We start from the raw sequence: 21,378 nt of genomic DNA, 5'->3' as shown, positions 1-21,378 counted from the left end.
CACAGAGCTACTGCTTTTCTCTCCCACACGCTCTTCAAACAGCTCCCAGCTGCCTACAGCTTACTGCACAGCCTGGGCTAAATGAAGTGGGATTTGCTCTTATATTATCAACTTCCAACCAAGCATCTTAAAATACAGATATGCAGCAAATTACAGTTACTGGGCTCAATTTCCATTTCCCTGTGTGCAGGGAGGTTCAGTAACTTGCACTCTGCTGCAGACTGGGGAGCAAAGTTGAGATGTGTGTTATTCATAGCAATTAATTGCAAACCCCACGAATCCAGATCAAGAATCATCTAAAAGTATGAGAAGGTGCCAGCTCCTGCAGCACACCCTGCTGGTGGCTGAGCTGCGCCTGCACTGCAAATGACTACAAGAACAGAGAGCTCCCTTCCAAATACCCAGACACACACACACTTGTTCTTTCACAGCCACAGCTCTGGCCTGTACTCACTGAAAGGGTGCGATGGATTCAGAAGGAAGGTTGTATGTTGTGTTCTTGGTTATCTTGTTGAAGAAGAATTTCTTCTTGGAGTTTTTGCTGTATGCCATTGTCCAGGGATCTTGCAGAAGAGTCACAGGGATCAGATAGAAAATGGCAAGATGGGAGGGAAGCACAGTCTCAATACACATACAGTGCAAGCGAGGAGGAATCTGTAAGAATAACTGATTCTTTTCTTACTCCTTTCTCCTTCCCTCCCCCAAGAAGACCTGCTTTCCAAGCTGTTCTCTGTTCACTGAGAAAACTCCCTTCTCCCTGCATGTAAAGTTGACATTCCAAATAGAATATTTCCATGTAGTACTGCTCTGGAAAATATCTTCTTGATGAAAAAATTATGATCTCATTAAAAAAGAAAGTCAGTCATGTAAAGAAATGAAATCACCCAAACAATAGCTCATTGAGATGCAACAGAAAAACCTACCATATAAATACCCAAAACTTTATCATAGAATCATAGAATGGCTTGGGTTGGAAGGGACCTTAAAAGATAATCCAGTTCCAACCCCCTGCTATGGGCAGGGACACCTTCCACTAGACCAGGTTGCTCCAAGCCCTGTCCAGCCTGGCCTTGAGCACTGCCAGGGATGGGGCAGCCCAGCTGCTTATTCAAATCCAAGCTACCCTCATTACATGCAGTTAATCTCTAGTCATTGGAATACTCCCATTATTTTTTTTTTACCAAGTTACAACAGGAGGAAGCCTGGTCAATGCTTTTTACTTGAAGATACAAATAAAAGTTAAATAAGAGCAGAGATACTCTCTTCCTACCATTCACAGTCCGTACAATGTAGAGTCCTGTGGGCACAAAGTGCCGGTCATCTCGGCCAGTGTAGGACAGCCGCGGTATTCCCCTTGAACTCTTGATGACTTTCATCTCTAACCTAAATGTTGAGAGAAGGTAGGGATAGAGATTCCCTGTTTCTTCCTTTACTATCCTCTTGCACCCAACATGCAACCCGCATGCCCTCTCCAGAGGGTCACAGTGAAAACTGGCAACACTGCACCTAACAGGGCAAAATCACCACATCCTGGAGAATTCGGTTTCTTGCCTCCCCCCAAAATGGCTAGAGAAACCAGCCAGAGCTGTCTAGATCATATAACAAATTAAGTGCTGCAGTGAAGGATCTGTGACCATCTACCACACTCAATCCAAAAGGCATTCCCATTTCAGGTATGGACTCTTCATCTTTCAAGCCGTGGATACTTCTGCACACAAACTCAGGTGCCATTCATACTCCAACTGTTGTAAAGCCACTGGCCACATTTACAGCATTAGAACTCAGGAGGATGATGCTCTGAGCCACCGGCTGCATGAGCTTTAACAGCTCTTTCTCTAGGACTCCTCAAGCACAGATCAACACATCCCTCACATTCCTGTGCACTGGTGGCTGATAACCTCAATGGGCCCTAAAGTGTCTCACACTTGTGCTGCTCACTTACCTCACAAAAATCTTCTCTATTTCCTCCAATCTGTAAACTTCCTTCACTCTGGGGAGAAAAGACAAATAATGTGATTTAAAAATATTTCAACTGTCTACTTTTTCTGTCCCAGCTCCAAGGAGCTACCAAACAGTTCATTTTGTACAGCATGAGGTGGTCAGGCATGACTGAGGTCCACCCTTCTCGTCAATCCAGTCCCTTACTTCTCCTGCTTGAGAAAACCCGATATGTGCATGCTCGTAAGCAGCATATGAGCCTCCTCGCTGCATTTTTACCTCAGGCTGGGTATACAGAAGAGGAATGACAACAGAAGTCAGGTGCTTTTGTTTTCCCACAAGGCAAATTCACCAAGGTCAGCCTCAGGCAGGTTCTGGCCTCAGCATGCTACCCTCACAGTAAAACTGAACTGCCTGATCCTCACCATCGATGCCCTCAGGGATGCCACAAACTCATGTTTTACCCTGAGGTAAAACCAGCTTTTTGTAAAAAAAATAAAAATCAGTAAAGATTACTTGGAGCCATCACTCTTATTATGTCAAACTGCTTTTGGTTTTGTTGTTCTGAGACACAGAAAGACAATCAAAAAGCTTCAAAAGCACTGTCTCTGATCTGACACCCTAACCACTTATTTCCTACATGCTGCTACCAGCATCAGGCTTCAAAAAGTACAGTTTGAGCAGGAAAGGACCCTTCTACAACCCATTTCTACAGCTCTCCTTCTTACCTCACCTTCAGCCCTCCCCAGCATTTTGAGCTGCTTCTGTTACTGCAACTGTCTTGAGTTTCACTGAGATCCCACTCATTATCATTCATTAAGCCACCAAGGAGAACATCCTCTTTCCCTTCCTCCAGCTTCTCTCACAGTATCACAGCATTTCTAGCTTCTGAAACAGAAGCTGTTTTATTCACAGTAACTATCTGATACCCAGCACAATGATGCTCTTATGCTCCACTGTAGCAGAACTAATGAAATGGAAGGTCAGGAAACAACCAAAGCTGAAGCTCTGTCAGGAACTTTCACGGGATTGCAAGGAAAGCCGTCTCCTCAGGCTAAGCATTTGGAGATTGTAAATACTGGTCAGCACTTCATTTATATACTAGCAGTCAGTATTTCTGTACTGCTGCTGACCCTTCAGGGCAGACAAGGACAGAAGTCTTCGCAATGATTAAGCGAACTGGGTGATAGACGTACTACAGCACATATTTGAAATTAGCACCAGCCAATCCACCTATGATGAAAACAAGACTATCTGATATGTGAAAGGAGGGCACAACTTCTCCACTATCAACCTTTATCTTAGATATTTTAAGGGCTTTCATCCTCATTCCACTAGACATAACAGAACTGTGAATTTCAACTTGAAATTTAACTCTCCTTCAGTTCCTTATCTTCATCCTCCAACACACCAAAACCAAAGCATACCAGGCTGAAGAAAGGAGTCCTCAACTCACCGGATGGGGTTCATATCTGGCCGGCTAGGTTTTGACACAGCTTTGACAAATTTCTCTGCCAGCTGAATCCTGAATGAAAACAGAAGGAGAATCCACAAATCTAGCAAGATCTTTGGCACAGCAGCTAGCTAACGGTTTCAGCAGAATGACTAGACATTTCAGTGCATGCTCCACTGCTAGCCTAATGAGTACTGGGTAACTTTTTTCACCCTGTCCTCCCAGCTCAGTGCCAAGTGATACTGCCTATTATCCATTCGGAATGGGTCTCCATAGCTCCCACTGCAAGCCCAGGCATGCTGCTGAACACACTGGTGTATCAGCAGGAAAGCAGGACTAGTAGAGACACCATGTCCCCAAGGAAAGAAACAGAGGCTTGTTCCTTCTCCCTCACCCAGTTGTCAGCTATGCTCGTTCATATTCCCAGGATGCTCAGTTTACCCAGACTGAGCCTGATGCACCCCAGACTAAGAAAGGAGCGAGACCTGCTCTCATACACAGAGAAGGTACAGCTGGAAAAGGCTATAAATACTTCAACTTCAGAGCAGATTCATTCACATTTCATCTTTGTAGCAGTGTTTCAGCTGAATGCACTTGCCTCCCTGTACTCAGCATTCTCCTTCTACTGTGAACAGTGTTTCTCAGTTACTCCTACTCACATACAAGAAAGAAGCTTCTCCCAGATCCTACATACCTCTGGTTGAAATGCTGCTTTCGAACATCGCTGCCATTCAGCACCAAGACATCAAGGATGTGGATAGCACTGATTTTTCTCTGGGCTTTCCCCTGTGGACACCAATACAGAAATTTACTGATCGGACTTTTGCTATTTCAGTTTTGATTTATAGCCTATTTTTTGACAGGACATCATTCTCTTCTAGCAAGAAAACACCTTTCCTCAATACTAGAAACACACAATTCCCTGCTACCCATTGTATAGTCACACACCGTCCTCCAAGAACTGCTGTAACCCAACTACACAGTCCTGTCTCAGAGGAGAGAGAGAGGGCAGGACCACAGATGCCATCACAAACTCTCTGTTCCTTATCAGGTACCACAGCAAGTGTGCACTGCAGCACATCATCTGAAATGCCAGAGGACAGGCAAAGTCCCAGGCAGCAGTGACTTATGCTGTGAGTACACCATGAGAATCTTTTCCCCAAGGCAAAGACTGAAACCACTGCTGAGCAATTATCTACTCAAAGAGCCATAAACACATTATGTCATGCTGGCAATGTAATCTGCTACTGCATGTACAACAACAGCAACGTGTCAAAGTGTTAAGAATTCGTATCTCTAGCATTGGACAGAAAGAAGGAACTTAATCCAAAAGAGTTTCTCTAAAGATCATATACAAAAAAAAAACCAACCTTGCACCTGGCACAGATGGAACATTTACTCTGCAGTATTCACAGAGAATAGGTGGAACTGCTCATTGTGTTTGCAGCCGTTTGGTAAAGGAGAGAACAGACTCCTACCTCTCCTTTCAGCTCATGAACAATCTCCACAGAGAGAAGGGTATCTCGTGGCAGCTCCGTTTTCAAATCCAGCTTTGTCCAGCGATCTGACTGGCGACCATCCCAAGTGTAGATCTGCGATTTCTGTGTGTAGAAGGCAAAGTCAGATTCAGTCAAAGCTTCATGGGGGCAGGGGTGAAAGAGAGATCTCTGACTAACTGCAGAACAGCCCTCAGAGAATCTTTTTGTCCTAGGCTGTCATAAACAGCTTCTTTGTCAGAATTTTCAAGGAAGAACCTTAATCTCTACAGCAAAGGAACAAAAACACTCATTCTAATCTGCCAGTGACTTTTCATACCCACAGAAAGAACCAGAAATAGAACACCTTCAAAAGGACAGTGAAGATAATTAGAGACACTAGAAAGTGTACAGGTCTCTGTGTAGCCTGCAATTACAAAACCAGGGTTAATTAGTGTGAAAAGCAGTGGAGTCACAAAAAAGAACTATAAAATAACTCGTCTGAGGGACTGCTGATGAGGATCCTTTCTGGCCTTTAAGGACAGGAAAGGATGGGCTTGAAACTGCAAGGCAGAACCGTAGCATTGAAATGAACCAGCAAAACTCCCAGACTGTTCTCAGCATTTACCCCTAGTCCCAAGAGGAACTTCTGCTCACTTCCAGACACCATACACCGGTAATCTAACACTTGGCGAATTTTCTCCAGTGTACTGGAATTCAGAGGTGTTGGTTTGTAGCTGAAGGTATCGATGTCCATCCCCTAAAAAGCAAAGTACGGAAAAATCAGAATAGACACAATACATCAACAAGTAGGTAAATGCAACTTCTACATAGAACAGTGATCCATAGAACTAGCTTCTTCCTCTGTTCATTCCTATGGGGAAAGTTCTGTTTGTATAAAAGGACTTGGAACAAGCTTCCAGGTAAAGTCTCACCTGGATCAGCTCAAAGAACTTTGACTTTGGATCTGAAGATGAAGGCGCAACACGAGCCTGATCAGGAATCTGAAAACAAATCCAAATAATTGATAAGTATTGGGTTTTTGACACATTCATAAGAACCCCTTTGGTTCCAATACATGACGGAACATCCTGCCCCTGAATCTCTTTTCTTGGAATTCCAGTTGCTAATGAGGTAATCTGTCAAGTAAAAGGTCTCACGTGTTTGGCACATTTAATGTAGGCATACCAGATCTCTTGCGAAACAACAGGCAAATTCAGAAAGTTTCAGACTAAACCTTTGATTTTATGCATGTTTTGGTGAAATACTGTTTCACTGAAGTCGCACAATTAGCCTGTGAAACTGCTTGCCAGATCTATGGCCCCACTGCATTCAAAAGCTCAGGAAACTACAGACTCCTCAACAAGACCTTTTGGAGAGCTCTGCTGCTTAGGAACTAGCTGCTGAGTTCACTCTGTGCGTGATGAAATATTCTGAACTGCAGCAAAGAAGCCTCCTCAGTTAAGCCATACACATAATGAATCAGAAACATCCTGTTTGCTTACATAAACAGCTTTGAATGGTCTCTGACTTTCCCACATGACAACATACTAAACCTCTGCTATAAAGTCCTATCTGTACTGCAGCTCCATTCTTGTTTCACCACAGCAAGACACTTCCACGACCTCCCTGCTTGGCAGCTTGCTTACCCCCCATAGCTGGAGACACTCCTTTCGGATTTCAGCCTGTCGCGGCTCCATCAGCGTCCTAGATAAAGGCAGCAGAGTGTTAAGATCGTGAAACTTCCCCACTCTTGCAGCATTACATATCCCAGCCCTCTAAGATATACATCTTTCAGTGTTTGGCTTGGGAATGACAAACATGCACTGTTCCTCAACCAGTTACACAAAAGAGGATGCTGTCTTCTTTTCCCACCCTTCACCCACCTCCAGTCCCCATGTTCAGCTTTGTTTCATGGCTTGCACTACTGATCAGCAGCTATCACTCCATCTGATGGAAGTACCATTGGGCATCAAGATTTTCACAAGTTATTCATTAGTATGAACTTATGCTAATCTCCCAAAGCTGGGTACATAGCACAACTCACAAATAGTAATGAAGGTCTGCTGAAAGCCACAGAAATAAAACAGTTTCAATGTTAGGATTGACTCCTGGCTACCACACTCACTCAATTTTCTCCTATATATTATCTCTAAATGACACCTGAACAGGAAAATTATGCCAGGGAAACAGCTATGCATTGCAATGGCTTTATTTTTACAAAAGAAATTCTCATCATCAATTTTAGGTAATTCTAAGTATGTAACTTAGATGCTTTGAATTGCCCCTGGAAAATGAAGAGCTATGAACCACACCCAGATAGTTACTGTAGAATTGAACATACCAGCTGGAAGTTACTTCTCTGCTTAACATTCCTGGTGAGAAGCAGACCCACTTATGGTAATTAGAAAATCATGCAATGCTTGGAAGCCTTCTCAACAAAAGGTGGTAATAGACCATCAACTTTCAGGACTCCTCCAGCCACCTACATGTTTCTGCAAATAACTCAAACTGAGCTACCCAAAAGCACTCTTTACTTCCCTCGCTCCAAAGGCCAAGCCAAGTAACAGCTCAAGTCAAGAACACATTAAAGAAGGGCAAAACAATTCATTTACAGCAGGTTAATTCAGTCTTCACCAAAAGCCAGAGGAATATACTCACGTGTCTTGAACAAAGGCACGAATTTTCGCTAATGCCTTTATCTGAACTTTGCAGTGTCTGAAAGAGAGAACAAGTTTCAATCAGGAAGCAAGTTAACTGCCACCAAGATTGTTCTACTGTTCAAAACAAAGAAGAGCGTTGGGACAACAGGATGAAACCAGTCTGATCCTTAGAACAGTGAAGGATCTTTGCCAACCTGATTGAAAATGTCAGAAAGGCCACTGGGAAGAACTAGGCAGTAGCCTCCTTTCTTTGCTAGACAGTATTCGGGGGCTAGTCACTAACAGTATATAGCATTTTTCCCTGCATGAGGTACCTCTGCTCTGTTAAGCCTCCTAGGAGGCAAAAGCAGAGCAGTGTAGCAACCTCAACAAGTACCTCCAGGAGTGCAAGAAGCTACGTCTGAAAGCCATGCTGATTAACCTGCCTACAGGCAGCAGCTGACACTGCCCACAGGCACTCACTTTTCATTGGACTGGACAATGTAATCGTAGAAATCCTGGTCGCCTTTGATCACATTCAGTGGGACAACAAGGTTCACATCTACATCTGAGTTACGCAGCTGGTTGAGTCTAATGTTCACCATGAAGAGGTAGTCCCGCACATCATCAATTCCCAGCTTTAAGCCTTTGCATATCATGTACCTGTAGAGCAAGGCAGAGAGATCACACGGGTTCACATCTTCCAAACAACCAACTTTCTAGCCACACTCCCATTATCAGGACAGTTTCCCAAATCACAGGATTTTTTTTCCTCCTGGGTATCCCTAGGAAGGTGCAATCTTACTTATCACAAAGTCATTATACATTTTCTATGCTCTGGAAAGACTGGGAAACAGCCCTACTGAAAAGCCCCACAGATCTCCCTCAAGTAGTAAATCAATTCTGCTAAACTTGCAAGGTACAATGATAACACATATAGTATGTGCTAGCTTGACTGGAACCACAGTTGTTTCACGCAAACAGTTCAACTGCTTTCTCCCCAGAAAGGTAATTTGGCCAGTATCTTCTTTACCTTGTCAAAAATCATAATTTGCTAAGCATGTGAAATGTTTCCTCCTCCAAGATAGCTGCCAACTGAGGCAGCTCACAGAGCTTCCACTAGACTTACCCAAATCAATCTATCACTGTATTCAGAGGATAGGGTTTCTCATGCTCAAGAACCTCACCTCTCCGAGTTGGCAGGGCGGCTTGTCACAGGTTTAAAGATGCACACTCGCTCAAAGCAGCAATACAGCAGATAAATAAGTCCCACACTGAATGGAGTGAAGAGGTCAAAGGTTTTGCAGACAAAATGTCCTCCTGGGAAAAAAAACAAAACAAAACCCAAACCAGAAGCAGCACACCTATACCAGCAGATAATAAGGGAACAAGGAGATATCAAGCACCTCAATAAGCTTGTCTTCTGCAGAACTGGTAAGACTATTTTTGTACAACTAAACAGCAACTAAACCGTACTCCTGAAGAAGGCCAGTAGGGCTCCACAAACCATCTTCCCCATATTTCTGCAGCAAAGTGAAAAGCATTTCCCTGACCAGGATCAAATCAGTATGCATGCTCTCTCATGAGCAAACCTTCTCTCCATGCCTCCATCTTCTCCTTCCAGGCCCAAACTGTGCGCTATAGCATGGCAGCGTGCTATGCAAAAGTCTCAATGGAACCTGAGCTCCAATATGTGCAACAAGAAACCTCAGGCTGGAGAAGAAAACAGAATAACTTGCCATCTAGAAAGAAAAGAGTCTATGTTGCCCCTTGCCTTCAAACAAGATTCACAATTTCCCCAAGGAAAAAGCACTCTTACAGAGCTATTATCTATCCAGACAGGAAACACTTAAAGAAGGTTGCTCCTTTTCCCTCATCACATTTGAGACTACTGCCAAGTAGATCATTGCCTTAGGTACTTCTAAACATAGGGCACAAGATAAATGATAACTTAATGAGCGTTTTTATCTTCTGTACCAGTGCCAAAGGCTAACTATATTCAGCAGAAGGGAATCATCAAAACCAGATGGAGCTGTCATGTCCATCATTCGGCAACAATAAGGTATAGGTAAGATAATGTGAGGCATCATCTTGTTCTGATCATAGAGACAGCATATTTAAAGGAGAAAAAACACAAGTTAGAGGATGAACTGGATAAACACTACTCTTTGTTCCAACCAGAGAGTACTGCTAGAGTATTCAGGAAGCAGTTGCTCCAGCTAGTGCCATAAAACTCAGATATACTGCCATTATCACACCAGTGACCTTAGCCCAAGTCTTCTACGTAACATACTGTAAGAGCATTAAACTAATGCATTTTACCTCACGCTTGTAATTAAAGCAAGATAGACAGAGATATCGGTCCCAGTTCTCTTTGCTTTGTGACAATGATCTCAAGATGTATATGTACACATTCAATTCTGTGCAACAAAGCTTCGCTGCAGAGCAGACTTCATAGCATGTTAATATCCCTCCCCAACTCCACCTACACCTTTGAGAATGAGGAAGAAGATGAATGGATAAAACATACCTGTCCGGACAATGGACAGTGCTGTAAGGAACTGGCAAAGCATGAGCTGTTTGCTCAGAATTTCTTGCAGATTCTCCTGACCCTCCACTGAGAAACCCTGCAAAGCACATAGCATGTGATCAGTATATCCACACATCTGTCAGTCAACCAAAGGATTCTGTGCAGCTAAATCACAGAATCATGATCATTTCTGTTTCTTTCAGACAAAAACCACTGCCACCAGGAATTTTAATGACATGCCTTGAAGAATTTCACATTGTAACTATGGACACATGTCAAATATCCTACTATATGCAGACTGAGGTAACATTTTTGGTCATTAGAGCAAGAAGAAAAAGAAATGGACCAACCCCATCAGCCATTAAGAAATGCACTCCCTTTTGATCAGTATTGTCCAAAACAAAATTCCGGAAAGCCGTAATGTTCTCTGGGCGAGTGATGTCTCCATCTCCATCAATCCCTCCCTCTCCTAAGGGAAACAGAGGAGACAATTACTAACATGTTTGCAAGTTCTGACAAAAGATCAGTATGTGCAGGTGATCTGTTGTATTCAATTAACATTTAGTCAGCAATTACACAGACCTTGAGAGGTGAATAAGCATTACTACGTTCCCTTGTTCACCACCAAAGATGCCAGTTAATTTAGGAAAATTATCCAGATTGTGTGGTCAGGGCTAGACAAAGCCATATAACAGCCATGCTCAACTGATGAGTTGTACATTAGCCTCAGCAAAAGACAAATCATTCGCTGCCCTTCCCCAAGATGAGAACGGATGACACAACACCACAATATTCACATCCAAGTAGGAACAACACATAGTTGAACCTACTGAAAAAAAAAGTAAGGTCCAACCTCACTGCACAGCTCATCTGTTAATAACAGGTTTTCACTGACAAGGCAAATTATTTACATTACATATTAGCTACCTTATGCTAAGTATTCAAGTAATTCCAAAGAAACACAATGCTCTATTTCCAAACACAATGTAATCCTGAATTTAAAAAAAGCAATGCCAAAATAACCCTCTGAACAAGTTTATAAAAGGAAATAAGGTTTGTGCACAAGTGTTTGCAGTTTTCACATATGGCTCTTTCTAAAAAGAGATACATTGTCCTCCAGCTTGGTGTTTTAGAATGCTAGTCTAAGGTGTCGTGTAGAGCTCAAGAATGATACCTCTGAAGAAGCCTGAAATTCTATTTTGTATTAGTCCCTATACATCTTCTGCAACTACAGTTCTATTAACTGAACTGGAAGACTAGAAGGCTTCGGAGTTCAGGATGCATTATAATGCTCTGATAACTAAACTCCTCGTCAATCACCCTGTCAGTAAGTGAAGTGACACCAGAATATGTGACCATTCTTCACAAGTATCACAGTAGTCCTACTTCCTTCCTATCACTGTAAGAGTTTGTACACATCTCACTAGACTTCACAGTGTAACAGACAGATCAAGAAAATGCATCAAAATCATTGGGCTATTCATTTCTCAAGGCATCTCCTTCTCTCCATAAGAACACCAGTTTGCAGTGAGTTATGAAGTTCCAAATGCTGCAGATGTTAGAACAAAGTGTTTATCTGCCTTGCTGCCCTCGCCATGAACCTTCACTTGAACAGATCTAATCCTGAAGTGCTAACCATTCTCCAAGAGTTCATGGGCAGGTGTCAAAAGTGGCAGTCAAAAAGAGTCAGTGGTTGAGGGAAGCAGGGGGGAAGCACAGTAATGGAAAAGCAAACCCTCTTATCTACAAGACATTCACACTCAGATTTCCTTTATACAGTGCAAAGTAAGAATCAGGAATATTAGCAATCCTTGCGTTTCCCTTCCTCTTCCTAGAGGCTGTGCAGAAAGAGGGCTCAAACGTATGACCATACTTAACAAGTTACCACCCACAAGGTAAGATGCAGCAATCATCTGCGTACACCTGCTTAGTCTGTCTCAAAGTAAAACATGTTAGCTTAAACCTCTTCAGACTAACAAGCTCACTTAGTCACAGTGATTCAGATGCAGCCTCTAGCCCAAATCTGAGCCCACAATCAATTACCAAAGCAGACCAAGGGAGGTCCGATATAGAAGCATACTGCCAGTAAGGCAAGATTTCCATCTCTGGTGCTGCTAATAGACCTTTGGGCAAGTCAGGACACTGGAGCACCTCTCCTGTGTGTACAAGCTGAGAGATCTGAGGTGGCTTATCTTAGACAGGAAGGCTCTGGGGAGACCTTACAGCAGCCTTCCAGTGTTTTTTTAAGGGCGTCTACATGAAAGGGAGGGACTCTTCATCAGGAAATGTAGTGATAGGATGAGGGGCAAATGTGTTAAACTGAAAGAGAGATTTAGATTAGCCATTAGGAAGAAACTCTTTACTATGAGGATGTTAAGCCCTGGCACAGGTTGCCCAGAGAAGCTGTGGCTGTCCCACCCTTGGCAGTGTTCAAGGCTAGGTTAGATGGAGCTTTGAGCCCCCTGGCCTGGTGGGAGTGTCCCTGCCCATGGGAAGGGGCTGGAATTAGATGATCTTTAAGGTCCCTTTCAACCCAAACCATTCTGTGATGCTATGGTAAGTCATCTCGCTGTGTTCCAGGCTGACATCAGTGAACTGGGAAAAATACTGTCAAGTAAACTTAAAGCACTTTACAATGTTCAGATAAGCAAAGAACTCAAGTACCAATTATGATAACAGGACACACATCCCCAGAGCAGACTTGAAAGAAGTGCAGAAATGTGACTTGATATGCAAGCTCACCAATCCCAAACTCTCTCGGATGACAGCCCTATCCTACCTTGCAAAACGGTTCCCTATAAACAGGCTTCTCTTAGATCCCAATACCCGCCACACTCCTGATACAGAGGCTGCAGCATAAGCAAAAACATCAGGTAACACACATGCACTACATACCATAATAAGGTTCAAAGAGCTCACTGGAGGCCGAATAGAAGTCCTCTAGTTTAAAATCATTTGGTCCTTTCAAGGTCATGCCAAATCCTTTTGCATGCCACTTCCGCCTCCACAGGACATACTCCGAGAAGCCTCCAGGACCAGCACACACATCAGCAAAGTACAGCAGCTCTGCATCTCGCTCCTTTATCAAAGGCCTCTGCAAAGGAAAGTGATGAAATTCTACTGGCCCAGAAACAGCTCCCAGCAGTCAAACCAGATACACCATGAACTACACTACTCAGTCAGAGAAGTCTCTTTCAAGCACCTGTTTTCACAGCTAGTATCCTAAGGATTCTCTTTTCTCCCCACCTTCCCCATTCTGAGAAAGCATTGCTATTTGAAGGTTAAATAAAGGCCCTCACCCCATGGAAGTCCTTCGGGTTCGTAAACATGTAGTCAAAGACATGGTCCATATTTGCCATCTTCATTGCAGCCCTGTGATCACATACATAAGGACCTATTGAGTTTTGACCTTGACTCCCATGGCTGAAAGTGGACATAAACAGGAAAGGGACTATGCTACTAGAAGTTTTGCAAACCTGTTCAGGAAGAAAACTCCACGGATCATCTCATACGGGTTGGACCTTGTTCGGGCTCGACGCATTTCTTCTCCATCCAGCTCATCAAATACACTCTGAAGACAGAAACAAAATTAAGCTGGACCTGACAAAGACTTGAAGGATAGGTAGGCATGAGCATTTACTACCCTCATGCTTCTCTCCTTAAAAAGCAAACTCCATGCAGGGTTTGGTTCACCAATACAGAATGTTTTTTAATATCACATGATGATACTCAGTCTTCTTCTAAGCCACCCCAGTTCTTAAGCAAATTTAGTGTCACTGAAGAATTCTGTACTGATAGTTCCAGAGCCTGACAATGTGGCTAGCCACCTCAAAAGCAGTCCCAGCCTAAGGTATTTCTGTTGTACATATACACACTCACACTCCACTGCAATTTAGAAGGGCATGATAAAAATCTAGGAGAGAAGATGGAATATACAACAGAAGCAAAGAGAGTTTATTTCCTTAGCTTATTCAAGTCTTCAGCCTTTCGGTCCAGCTAAGGAAAGGAGACTCTTTTCATTCATCAGTTTGAAGGCCGAAGGTCTGTACTGAACAGACAGTAACAGCCAGGATGCTAGGTCATACCAATGGCATGGAGGTGAAACAGGACGTTCTGAGCTCTTGCCAATCACCTAAGTAAACTACTCAATCCTTTTCAATATTTCACTTACTCCCCCAAACTTTCAGTTCACCTCTAAAGGAAGGGACTCACCTTGCACTGCAGGACATTATGTAAAAGCTCTTCACTACAGAACTCTGTCTCATCTTCAATCACCATCTTCCTCTGGAATAGGATAAGAACACAGATAGCAATTAGCAAGGATATCAGAATGCATTTCAGAATATCATTTCAGAATGCAACATGTGTCAGTAATGGATGAAGGCTGCCAAACACATAATAGGCTGTATTAGCAAAAGCATAAGCAGCAGGCTGAGGAATTATTCTTCCCTGTTAGGCATCTTGAGAATACATGTGGAATACTGCATCCAGTTTAGCACACACGCACCCCCCCAGCACACGACTTATACTGGAATAAGCTCAGCAAAAGGGTCACGAGGACTACACCTGGTGTATGAGGACAGACTGAAAGAACAATTTGTTCAGAATGGAGAAAGGGACATCCCACTGCTGTCTATAAATACCTAATGACAGGAAACACAGAAGCTTGACCTAGACTCTCAGAAATGAACAGCAATAGGAAAAGAAACAATGGACACAATCTGCACACAAAAAAAGTTGCCAATTAGCCACACAGAAATTTTCTTTCATCAACTGGGTTATCAAACACTGAAACAGATGAACAGGTTGTGAAACATCCATCCTTATGCATACTCAAAACTCAAACAAAGCCTTGAGCAATTTGATGTAGTTGGACCTGTTTTGAGCACAAAACTGCACCAGCAATCTCCAGAGGTTCCCTCCAATCTAGGTTGTTCTACAACTCTGTGACAAAGGCAGTTGTTTCAGGCTGAGCAGTCCTGTGTTATCTTGGGATGGTAAGTACAGAGATGTAAAAAATTACCTTCCCCACAGTCATCCACTCCTTCAGCTCCTGGGCATCAGGGATTTCCGTGGTACACTCGAGGCACCAGTCTACCTCCTCATAGGCACTAGGCTGCAAATGCAAGACATGGGAAGAGCAAAAGATGTTTTTCCTAGCAAAATATAACAACTAATTGCTCCCTGAAAGTCTGCCTCCCAAGCCTAGCATAAGGTGTTATGCCATGACTTTGGGGACAAACATACAGTTCTTTTTCTCCTACTCCAAAATATTATTTGTTTGAATTTTTTTTTTTAACTAAATAAAACTCAAACACAAACCTCCCCACACCACTCTCCTCTCATTAGAGTCTGATAATCAAGACAAAGCAAAAGCCTAGAGAAGGTTCCTAAGGTGCATTTTAGAGACACTGCAAAAGAGAGAGTTACAAAAAAAATACAGGCTTACAACACTTCTATGATCTCAGAAAGGAATTATTTTTGCAGTTAAAATTGAAGTGATGCTACTTCCCCACAAAGAGAGGCTGCTAAGATCTACTGACTTTATATTTATTAAGTAGTATCATCCACAAGGGTTAATCGTACAGAACAGTTAACTGCTGTGAGCTGCAGAAACACACTGGAGAATGAGACCTAAAACAACAAGCCTACAGAACAGGTCTCAAATTCCTGGCTCTCAAGGAATAATCTCCAATATTATTTTCAACTACTGAAAATAATTCAAAGAATGGAGAGTGAAGTATTATAACGTGCACCATATACAACTGGACAAGTGATGCTGCCCTTGACTAACAATGGCTAGGACCTTCTGGGTTATTGTCCTTCCAGTCTTTAATGAGGGACTACAAGAAATCTGGAGAGTGACTTTATGCAAGGGGGAATGGGTTGAAACTGAAAGAGGGACATTTAGATTAGATTTTAGGAAGAAATTCTTCACTGTAAGGACGGTGAGGCACTGGCACAGGTTGCCCAGAGAAGCTGTGGCTCCACCATCCCTGGCAGTGGTCAAGGCCAGGTTGGACACAGGGGCTTGGAGCAACCTGGTCTATCGGAAGGTGTCCCTGCCCATAGCAGGCGGGTTGTAACTGAATGAGCTTTAAGGTTCCTTTCAACCCAAACCATTCTATGATTCTGTGATTTCTACTTCCCAATGTTCTTTCCTGTTAAAAGCTTGACAAGACACAGAAATAAAACATCTGAGCATTTTATTTGGGACTATTAAACAGAAAAAATACTTTTTTAAGTCATCTACACATACATGAAAAATGATATACAACTAAAAATTAGATTTGCTTTCAAGCTCTTTAGGGTTTACTAGTCACATTCACTACTTCACACTCAGACACAAATCCTATAGACCACAGCAACAATCCATCTGAAACTAGTTTTGTGCCAGAACATTAACGCATGATACAGAACAAGTTTTGCCATGCTGTTCTGGGACAAAATAAGGCCTGGGTCTACCCATAGGAGCCTCTTAATGGTAGCCAGTTGTACCAGACAATATTGAACATCATGCCTAGAGGGGAAATCCTGAACACAGCAACAGACATGGGATTCAAAACATGACGTACTTACCTCTGGTTCATCCTGCCAATCAATATTGAGCTCCCCATCAAATCCTTTGAGGGTCAGCCCAAAGCCTCTCCTTCCCTTCTGGTTGGAGGCCTCAACAATATCCTTCCTGCCTTGGCCATATTTTCCCAGACCTTCTCCTTCCCGGAAGCCCATCTTGGCCTGTAAAGAAAGCAAAGGGAGCACACTCAGGTAAGTGCACTTGAGTTTATGTACTAGTACAGGGGTCAAAACATAGGAGGGAAAGTGACATATCACCATAAAAAGACTTGAAGGCATTGAGCATTCTTAACCTCAGTTGTGGTTTTAGAACTTAATATTGAGTTAACTTCACTTTCACACAAGTAAACTAGAGCTGAAGAATGTTTGAGATGACAGCAAACTACAAAAGGTTCAGTAATTCAAGGCCTGCTTGCTCAGAGGGAGAAGTAGTGAGGAGCCTGGAGCCATTCACAACGGTGTTCAATAAGCACAGAAGGTTCATAAAACAGAAGACGCTAGTACACAAAAAAATTCATGTTGTGATGATAGTCTTGGTTGTGAACGTGCACGCACATACGTTTCAAGCATCAGTTAAAACTTCACCTAAAACTCATGGAGGAATGCAAGATACATCCCCATCTCTTAGGTTAAAACAAGTATGTTCATTAACTGCTAGTTTCTCAGGCTTTTCTCCTCATAAATTTTAGCAACAAGAGAACAACACCACAAGCATGAATGCAATCAATTTCACTCCCTCTACTATGTATCTACAAAACAATAAGTAAATAAAAGACTTAATCCCCAAGTTCCACCTTGAATTAATGTGATTCATATAGTCCTTCCTGTTAGAAGCAACCAAAACATTGTTTATTACCAGTCTGTATGACAAGCCACACAAGAACATCTGACAGGTTTTATACAGGTACATGGTGTTTTTCCACTGCCTTTTCTGTCTGGCTCTAAATCGGACCTTGAAGTATGTACACCAAATGTGACAGCCACCTAGCCTGTTATACACTGGTTTTCTGAGGACAGAATATTGCACATCTAGTAATCAAGGACTGTTTTCTTTTTATGTACCTAATGCTACCATATCATTCAACCAGACTGGATATCACATCAATCTTTACATTCACATTTATGAGGCCTTACAAACAAAAGCCTCCTGAACCCAGTAGTAAAAGCTCCTGCATGGTGGCGACTGAAAGGATACATCCTAACTGGCTCAGAGAGAACCTTCCAGGTGAAAGATAGTCTTTTGCTAGAATCAGCACACTGTAGCCCAGTGCCAAAATTGCACATGGGCAGATTCTGAAAAATCTGCAACAGGATTGATCTGCAGAGGCACAATCAGCAACTCTCAGGCTCTGGACCCCACTGAGTTTTGATTTGAGCAAGAAAGGTCTTTTTTTCACGTAGAGGTATAATCCTGCTGGTCAGCAGCATTCCACTCCTTCAGAGGCAGTATCTCCCTGTTCCCACTCCTAGCAACAGCTAGCGCTTCCCAGCTTCTAGCAGAAGCCTGAACTTCTAACTTGGGAAAGGCAGGCACAAGCAGGGCTACCATCTTGGAAAGACTGCTGACCCCCGCTCCTGTGAGTATGGCACCAGCACAGAACAAAGAGAGACCCAAATTCAGTCCCCAGTCGAGTCCCAAGCCTTCTGTTTATTTCAAGTAATACACAACTATACATCTCATCTTCGCTGCTGCCCTTGGAAATAACATTTTTGTTTCTGTTATCAGGAACAGAAATTCTTTCAGTATTACAAGATACTTGTGATACCACAGTGACAAAGTTTGTATTAGGAAATAACTGTAACAGCATGTGCCCAGAAAGACTCCTCTTTCCTACAGCCTACTATTGCCTTTAAACTCAGGAACAAGTTGCTAAATTTGGGACTACCATGACCATTTTCTTAGAACTTCCTAAAAGTTCTTTGTTCCCCATATTAACACTCTGCAGTCCAAGTGATCACCTTTAAAGTTCAGTTGTCACAGCTGCCATTGTTCACAGTTCCCTGCCTTTCCAAGAAATTTCTGGCCCTACATAAAGCAGAGTGGCAATACTTGGAATACCATAATAATTAAGGTAGTAATTATACAAGGGTATGCCAGCCAGCCTCCAAGACCAAACAAATTAATGTCAATCACAGACTTTGTTAAGGCCTTTCTCAAAAGGCATTTGCCAATACAAACATCGCAAAATAACATGGTAGGACTCTCTTCTTCCAAGTTCAGCAAGCTGCCTGACACAGAAGTCCTTCCCTTCACATTCACCTCCCTGCTCCCAGGCCTTGGACATGAATCAACTATTTTTTTAGCAGATCCCCTTTAGCCAAGCTCTCCCAGACTCCCCCAGTGGCACAAACCAGCAGAAAACCCTGATACAAGGAGGACCAAAATCAGAATCAAAAACCCTTTAAAACAGACTGTCCTTTTCACTTTGTTCTCATCAGATCCTAAGAGTTTGGTCCAAAACTATTTTGACCTACCATGAGCTTCTGGGAGACACTGTTATACATTGAGTAGCGAGATGAAGTACCCTCCACAAGAGAGTCTTGTTTGAACTCATTGCTGAAGACTGGTCTTTTTTCATCGTTCTCACTCTCAGACCCACTGCTGCTACTGGAAGATTCTGAAAACAAACATTAAAAAAAAGTGAGAAAAGTGAGTATGAAAATGGAAGAAAGACATTTCATTAAACACATTAAGAACTATACAGTGTGACTGATTAAATCCTCTTGAAACACACATAGAGAGGACACTTCAGTATGTCAAATGTGCTATGTAGAACCAACACCTGGTGATCTGCCCCTCTGTCTCAGGCACACACAAAACCTCTGTGAACCAATGGACTCCAGACCCCACAGAGGGCTGGGCAAATCCCATTACAGCAGAAGAGCAGCCCACAGCATCACCATGATAGCACACTGCAGTGTGCCTTACCTTTGCAGTGGCCTTGAGGAGTTGAGAAAGTCCACAGAGATCCTCTCCCAAGAATAATGACACTTATTGACACCTTGATAAAACACACCAGATTTCCCTACCTAACTACAGGTGTAAACACATCCCTAACTTAACCAAAAGTCCACATCAAGTATACAGCATCTACCAAATGATAAAAAACAGACTAGGGAGAACGTAGGCCCCCTCAGGAAGCTCTCAGGAGAACTGGCTACACAGGATTTGGAGAAGGCTGAGGTTCTCAATGACTTCTTTGCCTCGGTCTTCTCTAGCAAAGGCTCTGACCGCACCACCCAAGTCTTGGAAAGCAGACACAGGGACTGTGAGAATGGAGACCTTGGGCCCACTGTAGGAGAGGAACTGGTTCGAGACCATCTTAAAAATCTGAACGTGCACAAGTCCATGGGTCCTGATGAAATCCATCCACGGGTCCTGAAGGAGCTGGCAAATGAAGTTGCTAAGCCACTGGCCATCATATTTGAAAAATCATGGCAGTCAGGTGAAGCTCCCAACGACTGGAAAAAAGGGAAATATAACTCCCATTTTCAAGAAGGGGAAAATGGATGACCTGGGGAATTACAGACCAGTCAGTTTCACCTCTGTGCCTGGCAAAATCTTGGAGCAGATTCTCCTGGAAGGCATGCTAAGGCACATGAAAAACAACAAGGTGCTTGGTGACAGCCAGCATGGCTTCACTAAGGAGAAATCCTGCCTGACCAATTTGGTGGCCTTCTATGATGGGGCTACAGAACTGATGGACAGGGGTAGAGCAGTTGATGTCATCTACCTGGACTTGTGCAAAGCGTTCGACACTGTTCCACATGATATTCTTATCTCTAAATTGGGGAGACATCAATTTGATGAATGGACCACTTGGTGGAAAAAGAACTGGCTGGATGGCCGCACACAAAGAGTTGTGGTCAATGGCTCAATGTCCGGCTAGAGACCAGTAACGAGTGGTGTCCCTCAGGGATCGGTGTTGGGACCGGTCTTGTTCAACATCTTTGTTGGTGACATGGACAGTGGGGTTGAGTGTGCCCTCAGCAAGTTTGCTGATGACACCAAGCTGTGTGGTTTGGTTGATATGCTGGAGGGAAGGAATGCCATCCAGAGGGACCTTGACACGCTTGTGAGGTGGGCTGATGCCAACCTCATGAAGTTTAACCATGCCAAGTGCAAGGTCCTACACCTGGGTCGGAGCAATCCCAGGCACAGCTACAGGCTGGGCAGAGAAGAGATTCAGAGCAGCCCTGCGGAGAAGGCCTTGGGGGTGCTGGTCGATGAGAAAATGAACATGAGCCAGCTTCAGTGTGCGCTTACAGCCCAGAAAGCCAACCGTATCCTGGGCTGCATCAAAAGGAGCATGACCAGCAGGTCGAAGGAGGTGATCCTGCCCCTTTATTCTGCTCTTGTGAGACCTCACCTGGAGTATTGTGTGCAGTTCTGGTGTGTTCAACATAAAAAGGACATGGAACTGTTGGAACAAGTCCAGAGGAGGGCCACGAGAATGATCAGGGGACTGGAGCACCTCCCGTATGAAGATCGGCTGAGAAAGTTGCGGCTGTTCAGCCTGGAGAAGAGAAGGCTGTGTGGAGACCTCATAGCAGCCTTCCAGTATCTGAAGGGGGCATATAGGGATGCTGGGGAGGGACTCTTCATTAGGGACTGTAGTGGTAGGACAAGGGGTAATGGGTTAAAACTTAAACAGAGGAAGTTTAGATTGGATATAAGGAGGAAATTCTTTCCTGTTAGGGTGGTGAGGCACTGGAATAGGTTGCCCAGGGAGGTTGTGAATGCTTCATCCCTGGCAGTGCTCA

The 21,378-nt window shown here is 43.4% G+C and overlaps 2 protein-coding genes across 3 annotated transcripts in view; both read right to left on the bottom strand.

Moving 5' to 3' along the window:
• The window catches only part of RNF8 (ring finger protein 8), a 238,876-nt gene that overhangs the window by 199,206 nt on the left and 18,292 nt on the right, over positions 1-21,378 (bottom strand). The window lies entirely within an intron of this gene.
• The window catches only part of CMTR1 (cap methyltransferase 1), a 29,670-nt gene that overhangs the window by 4,240 nt on the left and 4,052 nt on the right, over positions 1-21,378 (bottom strand). For both annotated transcript variants that reach the window (XM_061365970.1, XM_061365969.1), the window contains 21 exons: positions 19,090-19,232; positions 16,618-16,776; positions 15,062-15,154; positions 14,251-14,322; positions 13,515-13,609; positions 13,338-13,410; positions 12,934-13,132; positions 10,389-10,507; positions 10,039-10,135; positions 8,696-8,828; positions 7,992-8,171; positions 7,528-7,584; positions 6,516-6,573; positions 5,802-5,870; positions 5,495-5,626; positions 4,870-4,992; positions 4,086-4,177; positions 3,395-3,463; positions 1,943-1,990; positions 1,271-1,383; positions 455-563 (listed from right to left, as the gene is read on the bottom strand). In XM_061365970.1, coding sequence (XP_061221954.1) covers positions 455-563; positions 1,271-1,383; positions 1,943-1,990; positions 3,395-3,463; positions 4,086-4,177; positions 4,870-4,992; positions 5,495-5,626; positions 5,802-5,870; positions 6,516-6,573; positions 7,528-7,584; positions 7,992-8,171; positions 8,696-8,828; positions 10,039-10,135; positions 10,389-10,507; positions 12,934-13,132; positions 13,338-13,410; positions 13,515-13,609; positions 14,251-14,322; positions 15,062-15,154; positions 16,618-16,776; positions 19,090-19,232 — 2,233 coding nt within the window. The remainder of the gene's footprint in view (positions 1-454; positions 564-1,270; positions 1,384-1,942; positions 1,991-3,394; positions 3,464-4,085; positions 4,178-4,869; positions 4,993-5,494; positions 5,627-5,801; positions 5,871-6,515; positions 6,574-7,527; positions 7,585-7,991; positions 8,172-8,695; positions 8,829-10,038; positions 10,136-10,388; positions 10,508-12,933; positions 13,133-13,337; positions 13,411-13,514; positions 13,610-14,250; positions 14,323-15,061; positions 15,155-16,617; positions 16,777-19,089; positions 19,233-21,378) is intronic.

This window comes from Neopsephotus bourkii, unplaced genomic scaffold, assembly GCF_033783945.1.
Source record: "Neopsephotus bourkii isolate Nb327-2 ecotype Australia unplaced genomic scaffold, CSIRO-AGI_Nbou_v1 NB_1292, whole genome shotgun sequence".
In the NCBI taxonomy this organism is placed as follows: Eukaryota; Metazoa; Chordata; class Aves; order Psittaciformes; family Psittacidae; genus Neopsephotus; species Neopsephotus bourkii.
The sequence above is the reverse complement of the archived record's forward strand: the minus strand, read 5'-3'. Positions and strand labels throughout refer to the sequence as shown.